General features: G+C 37.6%; 2 protein-coding genes across 10 annotated transcripts in view; one reads left to right on the top strand and one right to left on the bottom strand.

Moving 5' to 3' along the window:
* ARSK (arylsulfatase family member K) overlaps positions 1-4,413 on the bottom strand; it is a 46,242-nt gene extending 41,829 nt beyond the window's left edge. For 2 of the 3 annotated variants that reach the window (XM_061189457.1, XM_061189456.1), the window contains exon 1: positions 4,161-4,376. In XM_061189457.1, the coding sequence (XP_061045440.1) occupies positions 4,161-4,298 (138 nt within the window). In that variant the 5' untranslated portion in view covers positions 4,299-4,376. Of the gene's footprint in view, positions 1-4,160 lie in introns of all 3 variants that reach the window. The other variant, XM_061189459.1, reaches the window with a different exon arrangement.
* SKIC3 (SKI3 subunit of superkiller complex) overlaps positions 1-23,942 on the top strand; it is a 143,874-nt gene that overhangs the window by 54,449 nt on the left and 65,483 nt on the right. For 2 of the 7 annotated variants that reach the window (XM_061189455.1, XM_061189449.1), the window contains exons 1-9: positions 4,609-4,745; positions 9,436-9,504; positions 13,714-13,804; positions 17,433-17,576; positions 18,669-18,760; positions 19,169-19,244; positions 19,770-19,910; positions 23,424-23,522; positions 23,630-23,738. In XM_061189455.1, the coding sequence (XP_061045438.1) occupies positions 13,715-13,804; positions 17,433-17,576; positions 18,669-18,760; positions 19,169-19,244; positions 19,770-19,910; positions 23,424-23,522; positions 23,630-23,738 (751 nt within the window). In that variant the 5' untranslated portion in view covers positions 4,609-4,745; positions 9,436-9,504; position 13,714. Of the gene's footprint in view, positions 1-1,683; positions 1,774-4,580; positions 4,746-9,435; positions 9,505-12,178; positions 12,198-13,696; positions 13,805-17,432; positions 17,577-18,668; positions 18,761-19,168; positions 19,245-19,769; positions 19,911-23,423; positions 23,523-23,629; positions 23,739-23,942 lie in introns of those variants that run through there. The other 5 variants (XM_061189451.1, XM_061189452.1, XM_061189450.1 and 2 more) reach the window with 5 other exon arrangements.

The raw sequence follows: 23,942 nt of genomic DNA, 5'->3' as shown, positions 1-23,942 counted from the left end.
CTCTGGACAAATGGAATCATACAATATGTGGCCCTTTGTGAGTAGCTTCTTTCTCTTAGTGTAACAATTTCTAGGTTCATCCACACTGCAGCATGTTATCAGTACTGCATTTATTTTTTTATTGTTGAATAATATTACTAAATTTTATTTATCCATTTACCAGCTGATGTATATTTGGGTTGTTTTCAATTTTTGGCAGTATTAACATTCATGTACAAGTTTTTGTGTGGACATATGTTTTTATTTCTCTTGGATATATACCTCAAAGTGGATTGCTGGATCATATGCTAACTCATGTTTAGCATTTTAGGAATTGCTAAACTGTTTTCCAAAGTGGCTGCACCATTTGCATTCCCACCAGTAGCGTATGAGGGTTGCAATTCTCCCATATTCTCATGACTCTAGTTATTGTCTCCTCTTATTTTTCTTAATAAATTTATTTATTTTTGGCTGCGTTGGGTTTTCGTTGCTGAGCTTGGGCTTTCTCTAGTTGCAGCGAGTGGGGGCTACTCTTCGTTGTGGTGCGTGGGCTTCTCATTGTGGTGGCTTCTCTTGTTGCGGAGCATGGGCTCTAGGCACACAGGCTTTGGTAGTTGCGGCGCGTGGGCTCAGTAGTTGTGGCTCGTGGGCTCTAGAGCGCAGGCTCAGTAGTTGTGGCGCACAGGCTTAGTTGCTCTGCGGCATGTGGGATCTTCCCAGACCAGGGCTCTAACCCGTGTCCCCTGCATTGGCAGGTGGACTCTTAACCACTGCGCCACCAGGTAAGCCCTATTGTCTCTTTTTGATTATAGTCATCTTAGTGGGTGTGAATTGGTGTCTCATTGTGGTTTTGATTTGCATTTCCCTAATGACTAATGATGTTGACTATCTTTTCATGTGCTTATTGACCATTTGCATATCTTCTTTGGAGAACTGTCTTTTCAGATCCTTTGCCCATTTTTTAATTGCCTAATCCAAAGCCACAAAGATTTGCCCCTATGTTTTCTTCTAAGGGTTTTATGATTTTAGCTTTTATGTTTCATTCATCAATTTATTTTGAGTTACTTTTTGAAAATGGTGTGAGGCATTTTGCATGTGGATAGTCAGTTTTCCCAGCATTATCTGTTGAAAAGACTATTCTTTCCCCATTAAATGGTCTTTGCACCCTTACTGAAAAACCAACTGACTATAAACCTGAGAGTTTCTCTACTTTCAATTCTATTCTATTGATTTATATGTCTATCTATTGTTATGCCAGTAACACACTATCTTGATTACTGTAGTTTATGGTAAGTTCTGAAAGTAGAAAGTTTAAGTGCTCCAATTTTGTTCTTGGGTATTCTGGGTCCCTTGAATATCCATATGAATTTTAAGATGGGTTTCTCTGTTTCTGCAGAAACGTCATAGGGATTTTTATAGAGATTGCATTGAATCTGTAGATCAATTTGGTGATTATTACTATGTTAACAATATTAAATCTGATTTCATAAACATGTTTATATAGGTGTTCTTTAATTTCTTTCAACAATGTTTTGTAGTTTTTCAGAGTATAAGAATTGAACTTCTTTGGTTAGATTTAATCCTAAGTATTTCATTTTTTGGATGCTATTTTATTTTTACTTTTAAAAAATACTTATTTATTTGGCTGCACCAGGTCTTAGTTGCAGCATGTGGGATCCTCGTTGCCGCATGCAGGATCTTTAGTTGCAGCATGTGGGATCTAGTTCCTTGACCAGGGATTGAACCCGGGCCCCCTGCATTGGGAGCGCAGAGTCTCAGCCACTGGACCACCAGGTAAGTCCCTGGATGCTATTTTAAATAGAATTGTTTTCTTAATTTTACTTTCAGTTTGTTCATCAATCAAGTGTATAAAAATACAACTGATTTTTGTATATTGATCTTACATTCCTACAGCCTTGCTAGACTATCTTATTAGTTCTAAAAGTTTTGTAGTAGATTCCCTAGGATTTTCTTTATACAAGATTATGTTAGGTGCAAATAGAGATACTTTTAATTTTTCCTTTCCAATCTAGATGACTTTTATTTCATTTTCTTGTCTAATTCCCTGTCTAGAACCTCCAGCTTAATTGCAATAAACATAGTGAGAACAGATAGCCTTGTCTTGTTCCTGATCTTTGGAAGAAAACATTGTCTTTTATAGTTAAGTATAACATTAGCTGTGGATTTTTTGCAGATGTTCTTTTTTTTTAAAATAAATTTTATTTATTTATTTATTTATGGCTGTGTTGGGTCTTTGTTGCTGCGCACGGGCTTTCTCTAGTTGCGGTGAGCGGGGGCTACTCTTCATTGCAGTGTGCCGGCTTCTCACTGTGGTGGCTTCTCTTGTTGCGAAGCACAGGCTCTAGGCATGTGGGCTTCAGTAGTTGCGGCACGCAGGCTCAGTAGTTGTGGCTCACGGGCTCTAGAGCGCAGGCTCAGTAGTTGTGGTGCACGGGCTTAGTTGCTCCATGGCATGTGGGATCTTCCTGGACCAGGGCTCGAACCCGTGTCCCCTGCATTGGCAGGCGGATTCTTAACCACTGTGCCACCAGGGAAGCCCTGTAGATGTTCTTAATCAGATTGAAAAAATTCTCTTCTATTTCTACTTGGTTGAGTGCTTTTATCATGAAGGGTTATTGAATTTTGTCAAATGCTGTTTCTGCATCTATTGATATGATCATGTGTTTTTTGCCCTTCATTCAATTAACGTGGTCTACTACACTGACTGATTTTCAGATGTTAAACCCACCTTACATTTCAGGGATAAATCACACTTAGTCATGGTGTATAACCCTTTCTATATATTGCTGAATTTGATTTGCTTGTATTTTTTCAGGATCCTTTCTTTTATATTCATAAGGTATTAGTCTGCATACAATATTTATAAACACAAATATATAAAAATCTATGTGCTTATACTATACTAAAAAATAAACCAAATATTTCAGTCATCTTCAGAAGTTTCTAGGATGTTTTGATGCACCACCCACGTTCCCTTTTAGAGTGAAAGATTGTCTCTGCTGAAGAGAGTTGTCTTGCCCAAAATGGTGCCTCATTCTGGGAGCATTCCACAAGTAATGGCCATCCAACATGAGGGTACAAAGGCCTGGTCTCCTCACCACAAATGGAAACAGTTCTGAATCATCATACTAGTTTGAGAACTACCCATAAGATCAGCTGAGGCCACCAGTGAGACAGTGACAAAACTCAACTTCTCTCTGCACAATCCTGCTTTCTTCCTTTCCCTTTGATCTCATGAGTACTCCCTAATAAACCTCTTTCATGTTACTCTCCAATATTGCCTGTTTCCTAAGTTTAGATAATCATAAAGATTACTTTAATATTCTCAGCAAACCCTATGGGTATATCCAGATTATGTAACTTTAATAATCACGGGTTAATCTATGAGGAAAGGCAATACAACATAATGATTAAAAGCACTCTTTGGTGCCAGACATGCTTAACACCAATAATCTATGTGACCAGAGTAACACCCAGTCATAAAAAACTAATATTATAATTAGTAACCAAACATTTGTCCAAGCATTAGGTTTAATATCATGGATAATACTAAAAGTATCAGGTAATGTTAACAGTAGTATTCTTTTTAGTTGATGGCTTGGGAGAGTTACAAAAACTGTTTAAGTTTGGGATTAAACAGCAACAACAACAACACACATACACACACATACACAATTAATCTGGAATAGGGGCGAGTGTCAAATTATGTCAACTAATGAATATAAATCAGTACTAACAGGATTATCAGACACCTGAGTAATAAAAATAACGTTGACTGCTGGAAAGCTAACAGGCTTTTATGTTGAGACAGAATGTTATTTTTCCCCACAATTGAATCAAGCGAGGGTATGGATTGAAAGTTTATTAGTAGTGGTAAGATAATTTAGTGGGTCGAGGTCAGCAATTAAAAAAAATTTGCAAAGATGCTAATTGGAGTGCATCTTACTAAAGTATGTTTTATTTGTTTTACATGCATATCTATGTGGTGCACGTATGTGTGTACGGGGCCTCAAGGTAAAATGCATTTCTTACTTTGCATCAGGGTAAAACACGTTTGAAAGTCTCAGATTCTGCTCCCCAAAGCCAGCAGCACAGGAAGGGCTGTGGGCCTGTCGCGGGTGTGTAGCGGGGCGCCCCCTCCCCTGCCTTTCCATACTTACGAAGGAGTCGCTCACGACTAGCACCACGTTAGGCGCATCTGGCCAAGCCTGAACTGCTCCCCGCCTCTGCCCACCTGCCCCAGGAGCTGGTGTTGCCAGCGCCGAGACTGCGACCACCGCCACCCACAGCAGCAGCATCACGGGGAGCTGTTCTGGGAGCCCGGCCTCTGGGCGCTGGCCCCTGCCCCTCCCTCTAGGAAGTTCCACCCGAGAAGAGGAGGGCGGGGATCGTAGAGATCGCAGTTCGGTTTCCTTCACCCGTGGAACTACAACTCCCATCAGGCTCGGGGTGGGCACATGCGCAAAGGAGGAATTCCCCTTTCTCGACCCACGTTAAGACCTTTTAATCAAATACCGAGCGAACTAAAACCCAGCCATTTCCAGTCACGTGAGCGATGCCTGGGAAATGCGCATGCGCTCTGACTTCAGATTTGTCGTCTGTAGGAGAAGCATCTGTCCCAGGTTGGTCGCTGTCGCTTTTGCAGAAGTTGGAGCCGGTGGGCAGTTGAAATGTTACCTAGAGAGAGAAGGGATCAGGGGCCGAGGCTGCTTGTTTTGCGCCGAGCAAGCGTGGCTGAGTGTTAGGTGAGACCGTGAACTGGGAGATGATGAGGTGGCAGCGCGTCTGTCACTTAAGTTGGATTGGGCGGTTCTTTGTGGGGCCTCTGGACCGCCTAAGGTGCGATATGGATACCGGGTGGCCCCTCGAATACCTTCCTCCCAAGGATATTTCTAGCCTGCCTCATCCTATTCGCCGCTTTGCCGGTGCAGTAAGGATTTATTGTGCTCTGGTGGGGTGAGGAGCGGGACCTGGTAAGAAAAGTTTCATCTTCTAGGTGGGGATAAGCTTAGGTGGACTTTACCTTCAGAGTGCAAGGGAGAGAAGCTGGACGGGTTCTCAGAGGGAGAAATGTTGGGCTGTGTGACGTGTTCGATTAACTGACGTAGATTCAGAATACCATTGTTTTGTTGCAGTGGTTTTGAAAAATCACTGGTCCTCTTGACTGTTGAACTCCTTTGCAGAAATCTGGAAGAAGCAGGTTTCTGTCCCAGAGCCAGATTCCTGATTTCATCATTATAGTTTCAGGTATATAATTTGTGTATCACATTAGTCGTTTTAGTATTTTGACAGGAAAAGGAGGAGTTGTAATATTTATTTACATAAAATCAACCTTTAATACTAATATTTGACAGTATTTTTTGCATACAGTAATTGTAAAAAGGACAGACCTTATTTATTTAACGCTCATATGGTACTTATTATGTGCTGGGTATTATACTACACATTTATTGAGCACCTATTTTGTGCCAGGTACTTTTACATGGAGTATTTTCTGTAATCCTCACTTTCATCATTTTTCAGATAGGAAAGCTGAGACTTGGACAGGTTAAATGACTTGCCTAAGGTTACACAGGGAGCCAGTCTGAGTAGGACTTGAATTTGAGTAGTCTCTGCCCTAACTCATTGCCATGCTGTCTCTAATTAACTGCAAAATGTTATGCCATTCTAATGAACTTAATCTCTGTTACTGAAGCAGCATTATTAATCAAGCAGCATGCTAAAGATCTATGGGAGCAGACAAATATATAAACAATAGTACCTGACCATAAGGAACTTACACTCTAGGGAAAAAAATAAAATAATAATACAGTCTGAAAGGTAATACACATAGGTTCCCTCATGAACAGGATATGTTTCAAATATTTGTTTTGAGTTAATTTGGAATGTGGAACACATTTTACCATAGAAACAATGTTGACTGACATTTAGGTTCATAAAAAATATATTCAGCTTTATCTGTGGCATAGTATTGATTTTTGTAAACTATTTACTCTCTATGGCCTTGTTTTCACAGGACGTGTATTCTGAGTTCCTGGTCAGGATGACAGGAACACATCTTTTTCTTTCTCTCTCTCCCCTTGGCGGTGTCAGTGGGAGCAGGTGCTGTACTGGGTTGGAGTGAGATAGATATTTTAGGGTCCCAGACATATAGCGCTGGAAAAATCTAAGAGACTTCTAGTCTTATTCTCATCTCACATTCAATTTGTCGTACAATATTCCTCCCAAGTGGATTGTGCAGTCTGTGCCTTTTCATCTCCAGTGATGGGAAACACACTTCCTTCGAGGAGCCCGTGCCATATTTGTACAGGTTTAATTATTAAAAGTTCATATTTTGAGCTGCAGTCAGTCTCCCTCTACTTTTGACCGTTCATTAGTCCATTTACCTTCACTTTTACATGAATAATCTCTCCCTTTCAACAGCCCTTTTCACCTTCCCCACCAATTTTTTTTTCCCCAGGTCTCCCCCAGTTCCTTCAGGTAATTATCATGTAATTTCAGGTTTGTTTTTTATTTGATCACTCTTTTCTGGACATAAAGCATGTTTGCTAATCAGTAACTTACCCTGTCAGAAAAGGTACTTTTGAGTTGTTTGTGCACATCTTTCTGTGTGTACATGTGTGTATATAGTGTATTGTAGCGAGGGAGGGCTCCATTATGTGTATGTTTAGGTCATCAGTTAAAGATATCTACGTTACGGGTTACTTGCTTTAGTGAAATACTTTGTGGTTCAGCGAAGTCTTCAGTTAAAAGTCTTGGTCTAGGTTTTGGTTCTTCATAGTTTTTTAATGTCCATAATACCAGCAGCACTGTATTCTGCTCTAAGAAAAGGAGACTAAGTGTGCAGTTAGTGACTATATGGAACAAATTCAGTATCATCTTCACCTGCTGTGATTCTATGACTATTTATTGAATATCCACAATATACCAGACACTAGGAAATAAAAGAGAGTAATAGGAATAGTTTTTTTTTCTAACGAACCTCCAGTCTAGTTGTGGGAAACAAACACTCACAGACCTGTAAATTTAATAACAGTATAAAAGATAACAAAAAGTACAGTTAACTGCCAAACAAAAAACCCCAAACCAGAATATACCAAATGGTACTTTGAAGAATGCTAGTGTGCTTCACAATGTTAATTGCTGTTCATTGAAATAAATGTTCCATAGTGGGGATTCCCTGGTGGTCCAGTGATTGGGACTCCACGCTTTCACTGCCAAGGTCGTGTGTTCAGTCTCTGGTTGTAGAACTAAGATCTCGCAAGTCGTGCCACGCGGCCAAAAACAAAAAGAGTTCCATAGTAATATAAGTTTCAGAGTTGCTGGGTTAAACTATATTTGGGTCTTTACTATAGGGTTTCTCAGAGCCTTTAAAATGCTAACATGCACTATGACTTTAAAAGAGTGATACATATAGTGTATAGTATTCACAAAATTACGAGGTCATATTGTTAACACCTTTAAGCATGTTAATATTCCTTTGAATACATTTTTGGAAATGTTAGTAGAGACAGTAAGTGTTGTAAGTTCAGACTCTAGTGTAAGATTTATCTGAGATGGCTTTATGCTTGACACTTGAATTTGGCTTTGAATTACATGTAGCATTTGAGTAGACAGAAGCAAGTGTGGACAGGCTGAATGGGAGAAGTAAAGACGGAGATGTGGAAAGCATTGGGGAGTGCTGAAAAAAGTAATATGAGCTAATATTGAAAAGGGGATTCTTCCTTTCTCACTGTAGCAAATTGCGAATTACTGCTTTTTGACAGTGGGGAAACTAAATGTTTTTGAGTAGGCTTTGGAAGCTGGAAGGTCATAGTATTTGGTAGGTGTTGGATACGTAAGGAACTCCAAAAATATATCACCTTTATTTAGGGATTTTTTTGACCTGAGAGAGAATACATCTGTATAGAACATAAAGCATCTGTTAAGTTGCAGGCTTTAGTCTAGTATTTGTGTAATGACTAATTTGAAGGAGATACTTGGTTTGATGATAGCCGTCTTTTGAAGAACATAGGCAAGAAGGTTGCTTCTTGAGAGATCAAGGAAGGAAGGATTGGGGATTTTAAATGTGTAGAGAAAGTATATAATAACCACTGTTGGTTAGGAATGGGAAAAAAGTGGTGAAGTTGATTGAGAGGGTGGTAGGAGATATGGACAACAGAACTAATAGCTTTTGTGTTCAGGTACTCCGTCTATGTACATATCAGGTAAGTGATCTCGTTCTCACTTTACCAATGAGGAAATAGGCTTGGAGGTGAAGTAAGGTGCCCAAGGTCTGCGGAGACTTGAATCCAGATCCATCTTTCTTGACTTGGTGGGTGGATATGGCAGAATGAAGGGGCTGACAAAATCTGGGGAATTTTGTAAGAACAGAGTTGAAACAACTGAGTAAATCAGTAAAATTAGGTTGAGTGAGGAGGGTAATCATTTGTAGCTGGATGGCGGCTTAAAGAAGTTAGTGAAATGGGGAGTCAGGCTTTAACTTTTATTTTACCTCCTCACCCCGTGTTTAACTTTTATTTTACTTTCCTAAACATTATTAGGATCACAGTACTTTCTCTTCTTACCAGTAAGACCCTTTTCTGTGGAACTAACCCTTCTATTTAAGTATGTATATCACTAGTACATGTTTTAGTAAACTCACTTTCTATTTCTTCTTCATCCCTACCAGGTTCACCTAAATTTTGTTCATTTCCTAGTTCTAAAGTAGCATTTTTTCCATTTTTACTTTATTCAGTTTTTCAAAACTACCTCCATGCTCTCCAGGAAGCATTCTAGATTAATTTTGTTTGACAGAATCCATTCCAGAGATACCATCAAAAGATACTTAGAATTTGTAGTCGTGTAAAGTTTGTGTTAGTATTTCAGATGGCTATTTAGATGGATTTTTAATACTTTTTTAAAAGTCTGCTCTATTTTATTAAATTACAAACTAGTCTAGTTGCATAGACTAGTTGCCCTCATATGGGCAACTTTTTTTCATGTTTATAATTCCTTATGTGGCTTAGAACAAGATTCACTTTAGTGTAGTCAGCTTGCAGATTGTGAGTAAATAGTGCCCTTAATTGTCCTAGATTCAAAGCAAAGTAGCGTAGAAATAGGTGATATTCTCTTCTGGCTCAGTTTTTTATGTTGAAGTCAGTGTATTTTGAGTTTCTGTAATTTTTTTCTGAGTCTTTCTGATTTTTTATGATGTTCCTTTTACACCTTGTGGCTATGGCAACACAGTTTAGACTGATTCAGAAATTTGGAGATTACAATTAGTGTCTCTTTGGGAAAGAAAAAAGATGGAAAATTGTACATAATTATTTCTCATGTTTTAAATTCTGAATTATGAAAATTGAACCCGAATCCGATGTTTTAAAAAATTCAATATGTTTTGGGTTGTGCATGTCATCTTTTTTATGTGCATGTCTTATATTTTACTTAATTTAGATGGATAAACATTTAAGGAACAATCTGAAATTCAATTCAAAGAGAAGATAAAGTGATAATAGGTAAAAGGTAAGTGTCTAGAATGCTAAATAATAGGTAATTGGAGTCTACTTTTACTTAATGATTGTTTTTACTGATTCTTTTCAGAAGGAAGGTTTAATGGTGTAGGTTATTATGCCAGACTGTAGGTCATCACAAAGTACCTTTAGAGTTTTGTAATTAGATTTAAAGGTATCATTTTTTGCTTTTCTGTAATTAACTTCCAGTGTCATTATTGTTACTGTTTTTTAAATTATTCGTCTTATTTTTGCTTTGTGGAATCTTTGTATCTCCACAACTGAATGTAGCCTAAGGTTCCACAGCTTTAGCTGGAGTGTGTAGGACATATCAGTTCATCTACCTATGTTAGTTTTGAGGTATATCATTGTCTTTTGGCATGGTTGTCACTTTCTTTTTTTTAGATATAGTTATTGCTCTTTATGCTTGATTTGTTGAATAAAAACCCTTTTAGGTTGGTAGTAAAAAAAAAACCTTCATTGAGTGAAAATGTGCTACATGAACACTCTTATTTAAAAAAGTCATTGAGATTGAGGAGAAAAAATGGGAGGAGAGGCATAAGGGAAAAATGTGTGGGGCTGTGAAAGAATATTAAAGACACTTGTAAGAGAGCCAGAGTTTTCTCTGAAGTGTTGGAAATGCTTGGAATAGAGGAAAGTATCCCAAATAGAGGAATATGAGGTTACGCAGAATCATTTTGGGTATTAGCTTTCCACTTTATGAAAGGAAGTGGGTTTGATGGTACCTAGTAGCTGGTTAGTGTTCCGTAAAGCTTTGTCTAGAACATGAGTGGATGAGCCTCTTCCTTCTCCACACCGCTTCCCAAAAAAGAGGAAGAAATTTGCAGGGCTAGAAAGCGGCAGATTATTTTGTCTTTAAAAAAAATAATCTCCTGAAACTAATATTTATGTATATATATGTATTTTAGGTGCAGAGAGAGGGCCTGAGTGCTAGCTTATTATGCTAAATGCCAAATCAGATAAATAAGGAACAGGAGAAGAAGAATAGAGGATTCCACTGCAGCAAGTGTAGGTGTAATTATATGTGGAGACATACAGGGATGTAGAAGGGTATTGAACATTAGAACTGGTTACCAAGAGAAGAATGGAGTTTGTCTCATATGGTCTTTAAAAGTAACCTACTTAGAAGCATTTGACAACTCCATGTTTGCTGCTCCATTTAAATCCAGATTTGTCTGTCTCATTTTCAAGGTCTTCTGTAATCTGGTGCTCTACTTTACCTACCCAGCCTAATTTTCCTGTTCTTCAGCAAGTCCCTTCTGTTCCATTCAGCCTGGTTTCCTTATTGTTTCCTCCACGTGCCATGCTCATTCCTGTCTCTCCAACTTTGCTCGTGCAATCAATGTCTCTGGCTGGAGTAATTTTCCTTCTTCCCTCCATTCTCAAATCCTTTCTCCATCTAGTAGCTGTTAATTACTTCACCCCACACTTCTCTTCTCTGAACTCCTATTGCACTTGCCCTCGTTATCCTTAATTTAGCATTTGATTCTTTAATGACTCATATGTCTCAGGTCTTTCTCTTGATTGAGATTGTATTCTTCAGAGCAGAGGCCTTCCTTTCTGTTTCTTTTGTGTCATATACAGCGTACAGCTTGAGAGCTGCATGGCTGCATGTTGTGTTAGTGCTAGTTGGTTCTACTTTGTTCAGATGTGCTTTTACTCGTATGTTGGGTGATAGAAAAGATGGTGATCGTTATCCTGGAAAAGTTGCGTTCTTCTGTTTGTTTTTGCTTGGTCTTGTCTTAAAACTGCCTTTGTTCTTTTTTTTTTTTATAACTTAAAAAATTTATTTATTTATTTATTTTGGCTGCATTGGGTCTTTGTTGCTGCGTGCGGGCTTTCTCTGGTTGCGGTGAGCGGGGGCTACTCTTCCTTGCGGTGCATGGGCTTCTCATTGCCGTGGCTTCTCTTGTTGCGGAGCACCAGCTCTAGGCGCACGGGCTTCAGTAGTTGTGGCTCATGGGCTCTAGAGCGCAGGCTCAGTAGTTGTGGTGCATGGGCTTAGTTGCTCTGCAACATGTGGGATCTTCCCGGACCAGGGCTTGAACCTGTGTCCGCTGCATTGGCAGGCGGATTCTTACACTGTGCCACCAGGGAAGTCCCTGTTTTTGTTCTTTTTTTTTTTTTTAATTAATTAATTTATTTATTTTTGGCTGTGTTGGGTCTTCGTTTCTGTGCGAGGGCTTTCTCTAGTTGTGGCAAGCGGGGGCCACTCTTCATCGTGGTGCGCGGGCCTCTCACTATCGTGGCCTCTCTTGTTGCGGAGCACAGGCTCCAGACGTGGAGGCTCAGTAATTGTGGCTCACGGGCCCAATTGCTCCGCGGCATGTGGGATCTTCCCAGACCAGGGCTCGAACCCGTGTCCCCTGCATTAGCAGGCAGATTCTCAACCACTGCACCACCAGGGAAGCCCCTTGTTCTTTTTTAACTTAGACATCTCTTGATTTTTTTTTTCCCTTGGATGCCTCTTTTTATCCCTTTCAGTTGGTCCAGATTAGTTGTCATCATCATTGATGTTCTCTTCTTTTTAGTCTGCAGGTTTATCTACCAAAGATAACTTTGGTGTGAGAAATTTAAAGTGAAATCAGCATAGAAATTTGTTGCCTGCTCCAAAGAGGATTTGTAGACTATAAAAAAAATCCTTCTGAAGTTTGCCTCTATAAATTTGTGCCAAGATAATTTCAGGTAACAGAGCAATTTCTAAAATAAGAGCATATGAAATATGTTGCTTTAATTATCTAATTATTGTAACTACGAAAAAAGTCACTTTTCTGCCTCTTTAGGGAATCTCGTTTTGGCTGTAGATAAATTGATATTATGATATCTTAATTTTTATATTATTTGAATCTAAAATTCCTTAAGTCAAAAGGATTGTTTTTTAAAAAAATTCCCTAGCTTCTTAAATTTCTTTGATCTTGTACTTCTGCCTCAGCCTCTTTGGACATAAAGGACTGTCTGTGTACCATGTCAGCAAGTCATCTTCTTGGTTCATTTTGCTGCCTTGAACATCAGTGGTCTATAATGACCTAATGTTTACCTAGCTTTGTTTTGCCTTCTTGAGATTAGAATTCAGTGGAGTGGGCAAAAAAATGTTTCTTTTTTCAACATCAAGTTGTAGTTGAATTTGACTGGTTTATTGGTAAACCAGAATAAGCTGTGAAATCTTAAGATATGTTAGTTTATTTAAAATTACATTAGTGTATCTTATATTTTAAGATTAAGTGAAGAAATACTTTGTCTACCAATTAAAATATCTATCTATTTATTTATATTGGAGTTGAAATATCTTTTTATGGCTGAAATTAGTATATAGTCCTCTTGCATATTAATTGCCTTCATTTAAGTGTGAACATTACATTTATTTCTCTTCAAAGAATACCATATTACAAAGAATACTATATTACTGTAACCCTAAAGTAGTTCTTACTGTGAAGAAAGTTAATATCCTGATTTATATTTTATAGAAACTAACATTAAAACAGAATGCTTTCTTAAACTCTTACATCATAGTTACTGAAATTTATTTGTGTTTGTGTTTTCACTCTGTGACTTGGACTGATTCTTCTTGCTTTGTGTAGAATTGGATTGAGCTTGGCATGTGTTTTCCATCCTGGCCTATAAGATCATCTGTGTTTTAACCTACTATATGGGGAGTGGTTATAATTCAAATAACAATTCAATTCAACAAATGTTTATTAATGTATACAATTTGTCAGATACTGGGTACTGAGGATGCAGCAGTTAAACAACAACACCCCAACAACAACAGATAAAAATCCCTGCCTGCGTGGAACTTACGTTTTGGTGGGGTTGGGGAACAGATAATAAATAAGATAAAGAAGTAAAATATATGCTGACGTATTAGATGGTGACAGGTGCTTTGAAGAAAAATAAATGCAGTGTTAAGGAGGAGATTAGGGACTATTGAGTGGTTGGGAGTTGGGGGAAGGAAGTGTTGACATTTTAAATAGTGTGGCAAGGGAAGGTTTCATTGAGGAAGTGACATTTGAATAAAAATCTGAAGAGATGATCTGGTTTTATGTTTTTTAAACATAAGATATATTTATTTTAGGGGAAAGAATGTTCCATGTAGAAGGAATTACATGTGCCTTTTTCAGAGGTTAAGTTTGTTAAATTTGTTGGAACTGTTGCAGTTAGGCAGGTCTCACTATAGATTCATTCAGGCTTTTTATTTTGACAGCATGTCCAGCAAGGAAGTAAAGACTGCTCTAAAAAGTGCTAGAGATGCAATCAGAAACAAAGACTACAAAGAAGCTTTGAAACATTGTAAGGTAACCAGTATTTTTTTCTTCCACAATAAAAATGTTACCCAATTATGAGCATCACTGATTTGTAATATGTGAATCCCTTACTGTCTAAATACAACAAAAGTAGTAAGGCTTTTTGAGTAGGACCGTCCCAGTGGCTACTCAAAAAGCCACTTCTGCCACTTAATTTCATCTCCCTCTGTGTTGGTAGCTTACAAAGCCAAGTTCTCAAAACCTGAATGTCTCTTAGGTGTCTTTTGATGGGTTGTACTGCGGAACACTATTGTATCTTAAAGTTTTCGTTCTTTAATGGTCTGTGGACATTTCAATTCTGTTTGGTTTGTGGATGGGAGAATCAAGATTCCAAAGTTCCTTTCTAGGCTGATGGGGATGTTCCAGTCCAGAGGGAGAACTTGAAGGTGCAGGAGAGATGCAGAGTAGTGCTAAGAGTGAAGTCCCTGGGAAGGTGGGTGAAGATGGGATCCAGAGCATGCGAGGAGGGCCTTTGATACTTCTTCCATCTTAACAGAAGGGAAGATAGATGTAGATCCATAGCTGTCGGGTTTGTAGATTTGGGGGTGGGAAGATAAATGTTCCCCTCTGATGGCTTCTATTTTCTTAGTGAAGTGTAACCTGAGGATGGAGGAGGAGTTGTATAGGAGGTTTGAGACAAAAGAAGGTATGAAATAGTTGTCATTTATAGTGAGAAAAGAAACTTACTAATAAGGATTAGAAAGCTTACCAGGCCCTAATGAATGTCCATTTGAAATTTCATGTTATTAAAGTGAAATCGGTAAATTCAGCTGTGTAGTTTCCTCCTTCGTGTTAAACTTCTCAGGCTTGGAGATGGGCACGATGGAATTCAACTGTGGGTAGTAAGAAAATTGAGGGGAAAGAGAGGCCAAGGAGTTGAGGATGTTTGCAAGGGAGTGATAACAGTGATTGGTCATGGAGTCAAAGATGGGAAAGGAGAGGTAAGAATTGAGCAGTGGGGTGACAATGCAAAGGGGGTGAGGTAAAAAAAAATTGGACATAACAGAGGTTAAAGAATTGTTACCATTAGAGTAATTGAACTGGGAGGATAGGAGAGGTGCATGCTGGAAACCCAGGTTTTGGATGGCTGAGTAATGCTGAGGATAAGTAACTGGGAGGCCATGGCGTTCATTGGGTCGTCCGCATGAATGTTAGAATGATTACAGGAATTGAAGTGGAGAGGAAGAATACAGTATTTTCATTGAAGGAAAGGGGAGTTCCTAGGAGGCTGGTAGATGGTAGCAACAAGAAGGATATTTTTTATAGTATAGCCAGATGGCTTGACCTTCAAAAGTACTGGGGTTTTTGAAGGAGGGAGGAGTAGAGGAAGAATGTAGGTATCAGTGTGAGCAAGGAGAACCCTTTCCTCCCCTGCTGGTTGGTGGTATGTGGGATGTTCAAGAAAAGAAATCAGCTGCAGCATGTAAGATCTGTAGGGGAATAGCCGAGTTTCGTTGAGGCAGAACTTGGTACAGTTAAAAGAAAGGTTGAAAATAGAGAGGGCCCTTGGCTGTCCAGATTGGGAGTTCCAGAGGTTACAATAAAGAGTTTAGACAGTGGGAGGGAGAGAATTGGGTAACATTGGGGGAAATAAATACATAACAGTATAGGATGAGAGTCTTAAGGGGTGAAGGATGCCCTTGTGAGGTTAGGTTTCTAGTGGTGACTGAGCCCAGCAGAGATGGAGACCACGACAGGACTAATCCTGATATAGAAGAAGGTGGGCAGTCTGTTTAAACTGGGGGAGAGAAGAAGGAGGTGTGGGAGGGGAGGGACTGTTTCCTTCAGCACTAGGCTGATCTAACTAATGCACATATGAATCTGCTTCTTTTATTATATACAGCAGTGCCATAGCACTCTTCTTTCTGATTCAGATATGAATTCCTATAATTTATGCCAGAGAGACTCAAATGGAAAGCAAAGATGGGGAACTAGTCAGTGGCAAATGTATGATTACTTATGTGTAGTAACCAGAATGTTGATTGAGACTAAAGGACATTTTTAGTGAAGAGATGTTGCACCTTAGTGTATTTGCTGTGTCTTGTCTGATTTATCACCTTGTCTGCCTGTGTGCCTCTATAACCCAGTATAAACATCCCTTCAGGGAGCCTCCTCTGACTTGTGTGGATGGAGTTCGGAGTCAGATACTTTTTTCTTCACATTATTTCAGAACTCCATACTTGCTTTCACTACACTGTTATAATTATTTCTTTAAAAGTCTGTTTCAGATTCTGGAAACCTGGTCATCAGGCAGATAGCCGGTCCTTACTGATTGCAGGTTGACTATGGCATTTATCGTTTGCTCAGAAGTTATGTGCCAGTCATTGCTCTTGGTGTTGGGGACACAAATGTTAATAAGGCCCCAGTATTTGGAGCTTAGCTTTGGTGGTTACCTCATTGTTGCTGTTTTTTTGGGAGGTAGTGTTATGGGATAGAATGGAGCTTGTGCTGCATATGGGTGACAGATTGCTGGAAGTGTTATGTGGATGCACATAAGCCTAATAATCTGACTACTTCAACTCCTGGAAATGTTCTTATTTTCTCTAGAATATGTGAAACCGTAAGAGCTAATTTCATTTTAGCTACTAGTTTTATTTTTCTTTCACTAGAACATCTTTGCTCTCTGTTTCAAACTATTTTACCTTAGCAAGTAGTTGTTACTTCTGAAAGCAGTAGCTCTGCATATAATTTTTATTCTAGCAGATAGGTGTTGTTTAAACATTCATTGCCACTATTTATTTATTTATTTATTTACTTATTTATTTTTGGCTGCTTTGGGTCTTTGTTGCTGCACGCGGGCTTTCTCTAGTTGCGGCGAGCGGGGGCTACTCTTCGTTGCGGTGCGCGGGCTTCTCATTGCGGTGGCTTCTCTTGTTGCGGAGCACGGGCTCCAGGCACACAAGCTTCAGTATTTGTGGCACGTGGGCTCAGTAGTTGTGGCTCGCGGGCTGTAGAGCGCAGGTTCAGTAGTTGTGGCGCACGGGCTTAGTTGCTCTGTGGCATGTGGCATCTTCCCGGACCAGGGCTCGAAACCGTGTCCTCTGCATTGGCAGGCGGATTCTTAACCACTGTGCCACCAGGGAAGTCCCGCCACTATTTATTTTGAACATATTTGGTACAGTCACACTGGAGTCAACCTACTTTCCTAGCATATAATTTCAATGAAAAAAATCTGTTAAATATGGGGAGATGTTATCATAGTGAAGGAAAATATGGGAATTGGATAAGGTGAAATGATATGGAAAACAGTTTTGTGAGGGACTAGCAGCAGTGTGGCGTGGAGGCAGGCAGGATAGTTGGGTGGTAAGAATGGTCTTATTGTTCTTTTTATGCTCAGTATTCTCAAGGGACAGAGGGAGGCATTTGGTAGAGGCATCAGGAGTACTTGGGCAGCTTTTAAAAAATATACCTCATACTTCATACCCCTTACAGTCACCGATCCAGTCCAACTCCCTCTCCCTGAGGAAACTGAAGACCACAGGGGTTAAGTGATATTCTTAAGATCGTCCATTTAGTGGTAGATCCAGATTTCCTGACTCTTAGGTAGACTGTCCTTTGATTATTGTTTGTCCATGAGCTTCCAAAATTTAATTACCTTCTCTTTTAATTTTTTAATCAGACAGTGTTAAAACAAGAGAAAAATAACTATAATGCCTGGGTTTTTATTGGTGTTGCTGCAGCCGAGCTAGAACAACCTGATCAGGCCCAGGGTGCCTATAAGAAAGCTGCTGAGCTAGAGCCAGACCAATTACTAGCTTGGCAGGTACGTAGACATTTTTATTTACTATGTTATAGGAAAGAACTTTTTCCCATTTTTCAAAATACAGCTAACAGCTTTACAGTTTAGCATTTAAACCTCCATTTACTCAGTATAAGAAAAAAAATTAAATTTATTGAACTTCTAAACCTGAAAATTAGTTGAAAAAAAATGGTGCCAAGAATGCTGTTTACCACTATTTAATCTCCAATCCAATGGATTATTTCCATGGATTATGTCCATGTTAGGACAGAAATTGAAACATGATTATATAAATCTCCAACTTAATTATATGTGCATATTAGAGACTTATGAAGAATATTCTTTATGCTTACCTGAGGGAAAAGAAATGTATATTATGTTTTCAAAATATGTTTTTAAAAATGAAATAATATAAAAAATTTGAAATTCTATATCTCTGAGTACTAGTTAAATTCCTTTTTGTCATTTAATGGTCTTCGTGTTTTTTACTTGGCTTCTCCAGCTTTTTCATATTTAATAACTGTTTCATATCTCAGTCACATCTTGGAAACTATGACTAATAGGGGTAGTAGGCTCTGGAGAACATGAACCTGTTTGTCTCAGGTTCACATGAACAACAATATGAGTAGGGTTATCTAGTAACATCTCCCTGATGCCAGCTTTTATTATGTGCTGATTGGTTTAGGATATCTGATCTTTATTTGAAGCAAAAATGACAATATCCAAAGACTACTTGGATTTTTCCGTTTGACCACGTGAAAGTAGTGTCACATGGTAACGTCGTAGGGGTTAAGATTGCATAATAATTATTAAAAGGTATTTCTTTTATTGTAAAACACTTCAAGTATATTTTCAAAAGTGAAGAGAATGGTAAAATAAACCCCTCTATGCCCACCATCCAGCTTCAGTAAAAACTCACTCATGGCCAGTATTTTTTCACCTACTCCCTCCTACCCCCAGTTATTTGGAGGCACATCCCAGACATTTTATTTCATCTGTAAATTATAATAATCTCTGTCATAAATAATCTTCATAGATTGTCAGTTTATTTAGCAAAATAAACATGAGCACACTAGATATCTTTGGAGGAATAATCTCTATTGTTTCCTCTTTTAGGGGTTAGCAAGCTTGTATGAGAAATGTAATCACATAAATGCTAAGGATGACTTACCTGGTGTTTACCAAAAGCTCCTGGATCTTTATGAAAGGTAATCAATATGTGAGGAAAGGCTAGTTTCTTTAATGGCTTGAATTAGAATAAACTGATTCAAAATTATATAGAAGTACTCCAGACATTTACTGGGAATTGTGAATCATTTTTGTTTCAAACTGTTGTTACAGAATCTCGATTGTGATTGAAACACTAATTGTAAGGGGATTGACTCATTTGACAACTTTGATATTATTTTTAGTCAATATAATAGAAGATAATATTTATTAAACCTTTTCTTTATTATGAGATGCTCATTTTATAAAATTTTACTGTAGTGTGATAGAGGATATGTTCTAATTTAAAATAGTGCCTAACATTATTTTGGGGATATTTTAATTTTTGTGTCTTAAGTCCTTAGTTGTTTTCATTAATCAGATTCAAAATCCTTTTCTTCTATTCTAAGTGTTGACAAACAGAAGTGGTGTGATGTCTGTAAGAAACTTGTGGATCTGTATTACCAAGAAAAGAAACACGTAGAGGTTGGTTAATGATTTGCTGGGGTAGTAGATTTCTTTTAATAAAACCATTATTAAAAGAAAGCTTTCCTTTAGCTTAAGGAAAAATTTAGAAAATTAATTGTAGTGTGGTATCAAAACAAATCACAGTGCTTTGAAAACTGTACCTTGGAATTCAAATTTCAGGTGTCATTATTTCCAAACTTTTTTGAAACTGGGCAGGGATAAATAAAATAAGTAAAAATATCATCTGTAGAATTTATTGTCCTGTTTGTGGTGTCCGACTTCTGATGCTGTAGGTTATGAAGATTGGGGCATGTAGTCATTATTCCTGTATGTACTCTGGTATCTCAGTCATACTTCTAATATAAGCACCATGTGGATTTGCCCAATCATCTTATTTTTTATGGAATTCATAATAGATGGAGTTCTGTGCTTTTGCTATTTTTATGTATTAGCAGATAAAAATATTTTTACATATAGATTTAAAATTTTTTAATAGCATTTTAGTATTTTAGATAAAGTAACCATTTTAAATCTCCCTGATAGGTGGCCCGAACATGGCACAAATTGATAAAGACACGGCAGGAAGAAGGTGCAGACAACCAAGAACTTCATCAGCTATGGAAGAAATTGACTCAGTTGCTGGCTGAGAGTACTGAGGATCAGAATAATGAGACCCAGCAATTGGTACTACCCATTTATTCCCCACAGTTTGTGTCGTGAAAGTTGATCATTTAGTTGAATTTAGAAATTGGAAACATAATGATATGATATAGAAAAATACTGTATGTCAGACTAGATATTTTATAAATGTTCAATTTTAAATTCATAGAGGCTCATCCTGATAAAGTCAGAATTACAGGCCTACAGTTGTATACTAAGTCTGGACAGACTGGAAATAATATTCAGGGTATCAGAATTTTACTTCCTTGTATTCATAAGAATTCACAATAAATCAGTTACTTAATCACTGTAAAAAAAGATACTATGAAATTGGCTTTTGCAAAACGGCTATAATTTCTATAAAGTTGTACCTTAAAGGTGTGTTTCTTTGTATTTATGAACTAAGAGTACTAAATTACTTTCAGGTTTAACAGTTCAACTAGAGTATTTAATTTATTTATTTATTTAACTTTTTATTGGAGTATAGTTGATTTACAATGTTGTGTTAATTTCAGGTGTACAGCAAAGTGAGTCAGTTATACATATACATATAGCCACTCTTTATTAGATTCTTATCCCATATAGTTCATTACAGAGTATTGAATAGAGTTCCCTGTGCTATACAGTAGGTCCTTATTAGTTATGTATTTTATATATAGTAGTGTGTATATGTCAATCCCTATCTCCCAGTGTATCTCTCCCCTGCCCTTTCCCCCCTGGTAACCATAAATTTGTGACATACATCTGTGACTCTATTTCTGTTTTGTAAACAAGTTCATTTGTACCATTTTTTTAAATTCCACATGTAAATGATATCATATGATATTTGTCTTTCTCTGTCTGACTTACTTCACTCAGTTTGACAGTCTCTGGGTCCATCCATGTTGCTGCAAATGGCATTGTTTCATTCTTTTTTTATGGCTGAGTAATGTTCCATTGTATATATATACCACATCTTCTTTATCCATTCCTCTGTTGATGGACATTTAGGTTGCTTCCATGTCTTGGCTATTGTAAATAGTGCTGCAATGAACATTGGGGTACATGTATCTTTTCGAGTTGTAGTTTTCTCTGAGTATATGCCCAGGAGTGGGATTGCTGGGTGATATGGTAATTTTATTTTTAGTTTTTAAGGAACCTCCATACTGTTCTCCATAGTGGCTGCACCAATTTACATTCCCACCAACAGTGCAAGAGGGTTCCCTTTTCTCCACACCCTCTCCAGCATTTATTGTTTGTAGATTTTTTGATGATGGCCATTGTGATCCCTGTGAGGTGATACCTCATTGTAGTTTTGATTTGCATTTCTCTAATAATTAGTGGTGTTTAGCATCTTTTCATGTGGTTTTTGGCCATCTGTATGTCTTCTTTGGAGAAATGTCTATTTAGGGCTTCTGCCCATTTTTGGATTGGGTTGTTTGTTTTTTTGATATCGAGTTGTATGAGCTGTTTGTATATTTTGGAGCTTAATCCCTTGTTGGTTGTAGAGTATTTTATTTAGAGTATTTATATTTAGTATTTAGAGTACTTATACCTAGAAATATTCCTTTTTAATGTACACATTTTCAAGTAATTGAAAAGAATTTTTAAAAGACTTAAAAAAACCTTTTGGTTTTGAACCGTAATTGGAAAATATTTTCATCATTCTATTTTTTATATTTGTAAGTTTAAAAGTAAACTTAATTTCATATTATAGTAAATAAACAATGTACACTTGCTAAATTTAATAGAATTTTTAAATGTGAACAATTATAGACTCCATATAGGATTCGAAGCTCATTTCTTTATACGTTCATTCATTTGTTCACTCATTAATTTGTTCACTCATTAATTTGTTCCTTTAATTAGAAAATATTTATGGAGAACCTATTACTATATGTCAGGCAATGTCCTAAGTGGTAGGAATAAAAACATGAGAATAAGATTTGCATTTGTTTGTGTATTGGTTTATCTGTGTATAGATTCAGTTGTGGAAAAAATTGAACGTTGACAAAATTAAGTGATTTATTAACTTCTTTTAAACCATGTCTTCATATTATGACTTATTTCCTTAAAATAGTATCGGTTACCAGGATATCAAACACATGCCAAAATAAGTAAAAATATTTTGAATTATCTACACTATACTCCTCCATGAAAGAGAACTAAGTATACTTATCATTTTAAGAATTGATTTCTAATTGTTAAATAGGATAAAAGGATTTTTTTGGGGGGGAGGGTTATTTTCACCTTGAATGCTAGTGATACTCTGCCTTATTTAAGTCTGTTCAGGAAAAAATGTATCATATATTTACTGCGTGGATTAATTTCATTACTATTTTTTTAAACCTGTTGTGCTAGACTGTTAGGCTTCTTTTTTTTTTTTCTTTTTTTGCAAGATCATTAAACTTTATCAGCACAGTAAAATTTTACTTATTTATACAGACTTTATACCATACCTTAAAATGAAAATTTGAGGTGGTGAACTGTATTATGAATTTTTATTATAAAGTCATGGAAATTCATTTTGAAAAATGTAGAACTTATGTAACCAAATGAATGGTATTCTTTATTTTTATTATTTTTAAAAAAAAAATATTTATTTTTGGCTGCATTGGGTCTTCGTTGCTGTGCGTGGGCTTTCTCTAGTTGCGGTGAGCGGGGGCTACTCTTCGTTGTGGTGCACCGGCTTCTCATTGCGGTGGCTTCTCTTGTTACAGAGCACGGGCTCTAGGCATGTGGGCTTCAGTAGTTGTGGCTCGCGGGCTCTAGAACGCAGGCTCAGTAGTTGTGGCTCATGGGCTCTAGAGCACAGGCTCAGTAGTTGTGGCGCACGGGCTTAGTTGCTCCGCGGCATGTGGGATCTTCCTGGACCAGGGCTCGAACCCCCCGTGTCCCTTGCATTGGCAGGCGGATTCTTAACCTCTGCACCACCAGGGAAGTCCCATGAATGGTATTCTTTAAAGTGCTTGCCTTGGATTCTGGTATTGCTGTCCTTGCTGAGGAAATATTTAGGAGGCTTCTTTTGGAATTTTCTTCAAAGTCAGTTAATAATACTATGTAAGAAGAATGATTTCATGATAGTTCAGTCATATCTCTGGTTTTTTACCAAAAGTATAACTTAATAAAAATTTTTTTTTGAGATTGAAGATTTGCTATCCTGAAGGTGTTCCAAAGACTGTGCTGGTGATTTCAGAAGAGATGTTTTAAAAGTGATCTGAGCAGTAGCAGCTACGCTGACATATGAGGCTGTACCTCTCAACTACTTAGTAGGGAGCAGCAAGCACTTACAAGAATGTTTTGTTAAATTAATGTCGCTAATTTATAGTTATCCCTTATTAGTTCAGTGTAGTCTGCTGGCCAGTTGGAGTCAGATGTATTCCAAACTTAATTATACATTTTTTTCCTCATTGAAATTGTAGGGCCAGACAATAAAACACATTTGCAGTTACTAGTTAAGGGTATGGTTTGTATAAGTAAGTCTTTTGTGTTCAACTATTTTTTGTATTTGTCATTTAAGTATGCTACAGATAATAGCTTTTTGTCTCTTTGTTTCAGCTCTTAACTGCTTTTGAGAATGCACTGGACTTATCAGATAAGATTCCTAGTGAAGATCACCAGGTGCTTTATAGACATTTCATTCAGTGTTTATCCAAAGTAAGTTGATTTTTAAAATCTCTAACGTGACTTTCTTTTCTAATTAGGAAAGTGCTCACAAGTATATTTTACTGCTACTCACTTTATTTTACTTTTATATTTTCAAGTTTCCTCATGAGACTGCTAGGTTGAAGAAGGCTTGTGAAGGAATGATAAACATCTATCCTACTGTACAGTATCCATTAGAAGTGCTTTGTTTGCATTTAATTGAAACAGGTAATTTATTCTTTGTTATATTGTGTGTCCCAGAGGTGTGAGAGTGATGTTGCTATGAATCAAAAATTGTTTTAGTGCCCGTTGTGTGTAAGGCATTGTTTCAGTATTTGTGGACATGAGAGGAAGTACAATATGTATTCTTTGTGCACATGACAAGGCTAAGAAATACAGGAAAGTATAGTGACACTGAGGAATTATGAGCTA

Source organism: Eubalaena glacialis, chromosome 4 (genome assembly GCF_028564815.1).
Source record: "Eubalaena glacialis isolate mEubGla1 chromosome 4, mEubGla1.1.hap2.+ XY, whole genome shotgun sequence".
Lineage (NCBI taxonomy): Eukaryota > Metazoa > Chordata > Mammalia > Artiodactyla > Balaenidae > Eubalaena > Eubalaena glacialis.
The sequence above is the reverse complement of the archived record's forward strand: the minus strand, read 5'-3'. Positions and strand labels throughout refer to the sequence as shown.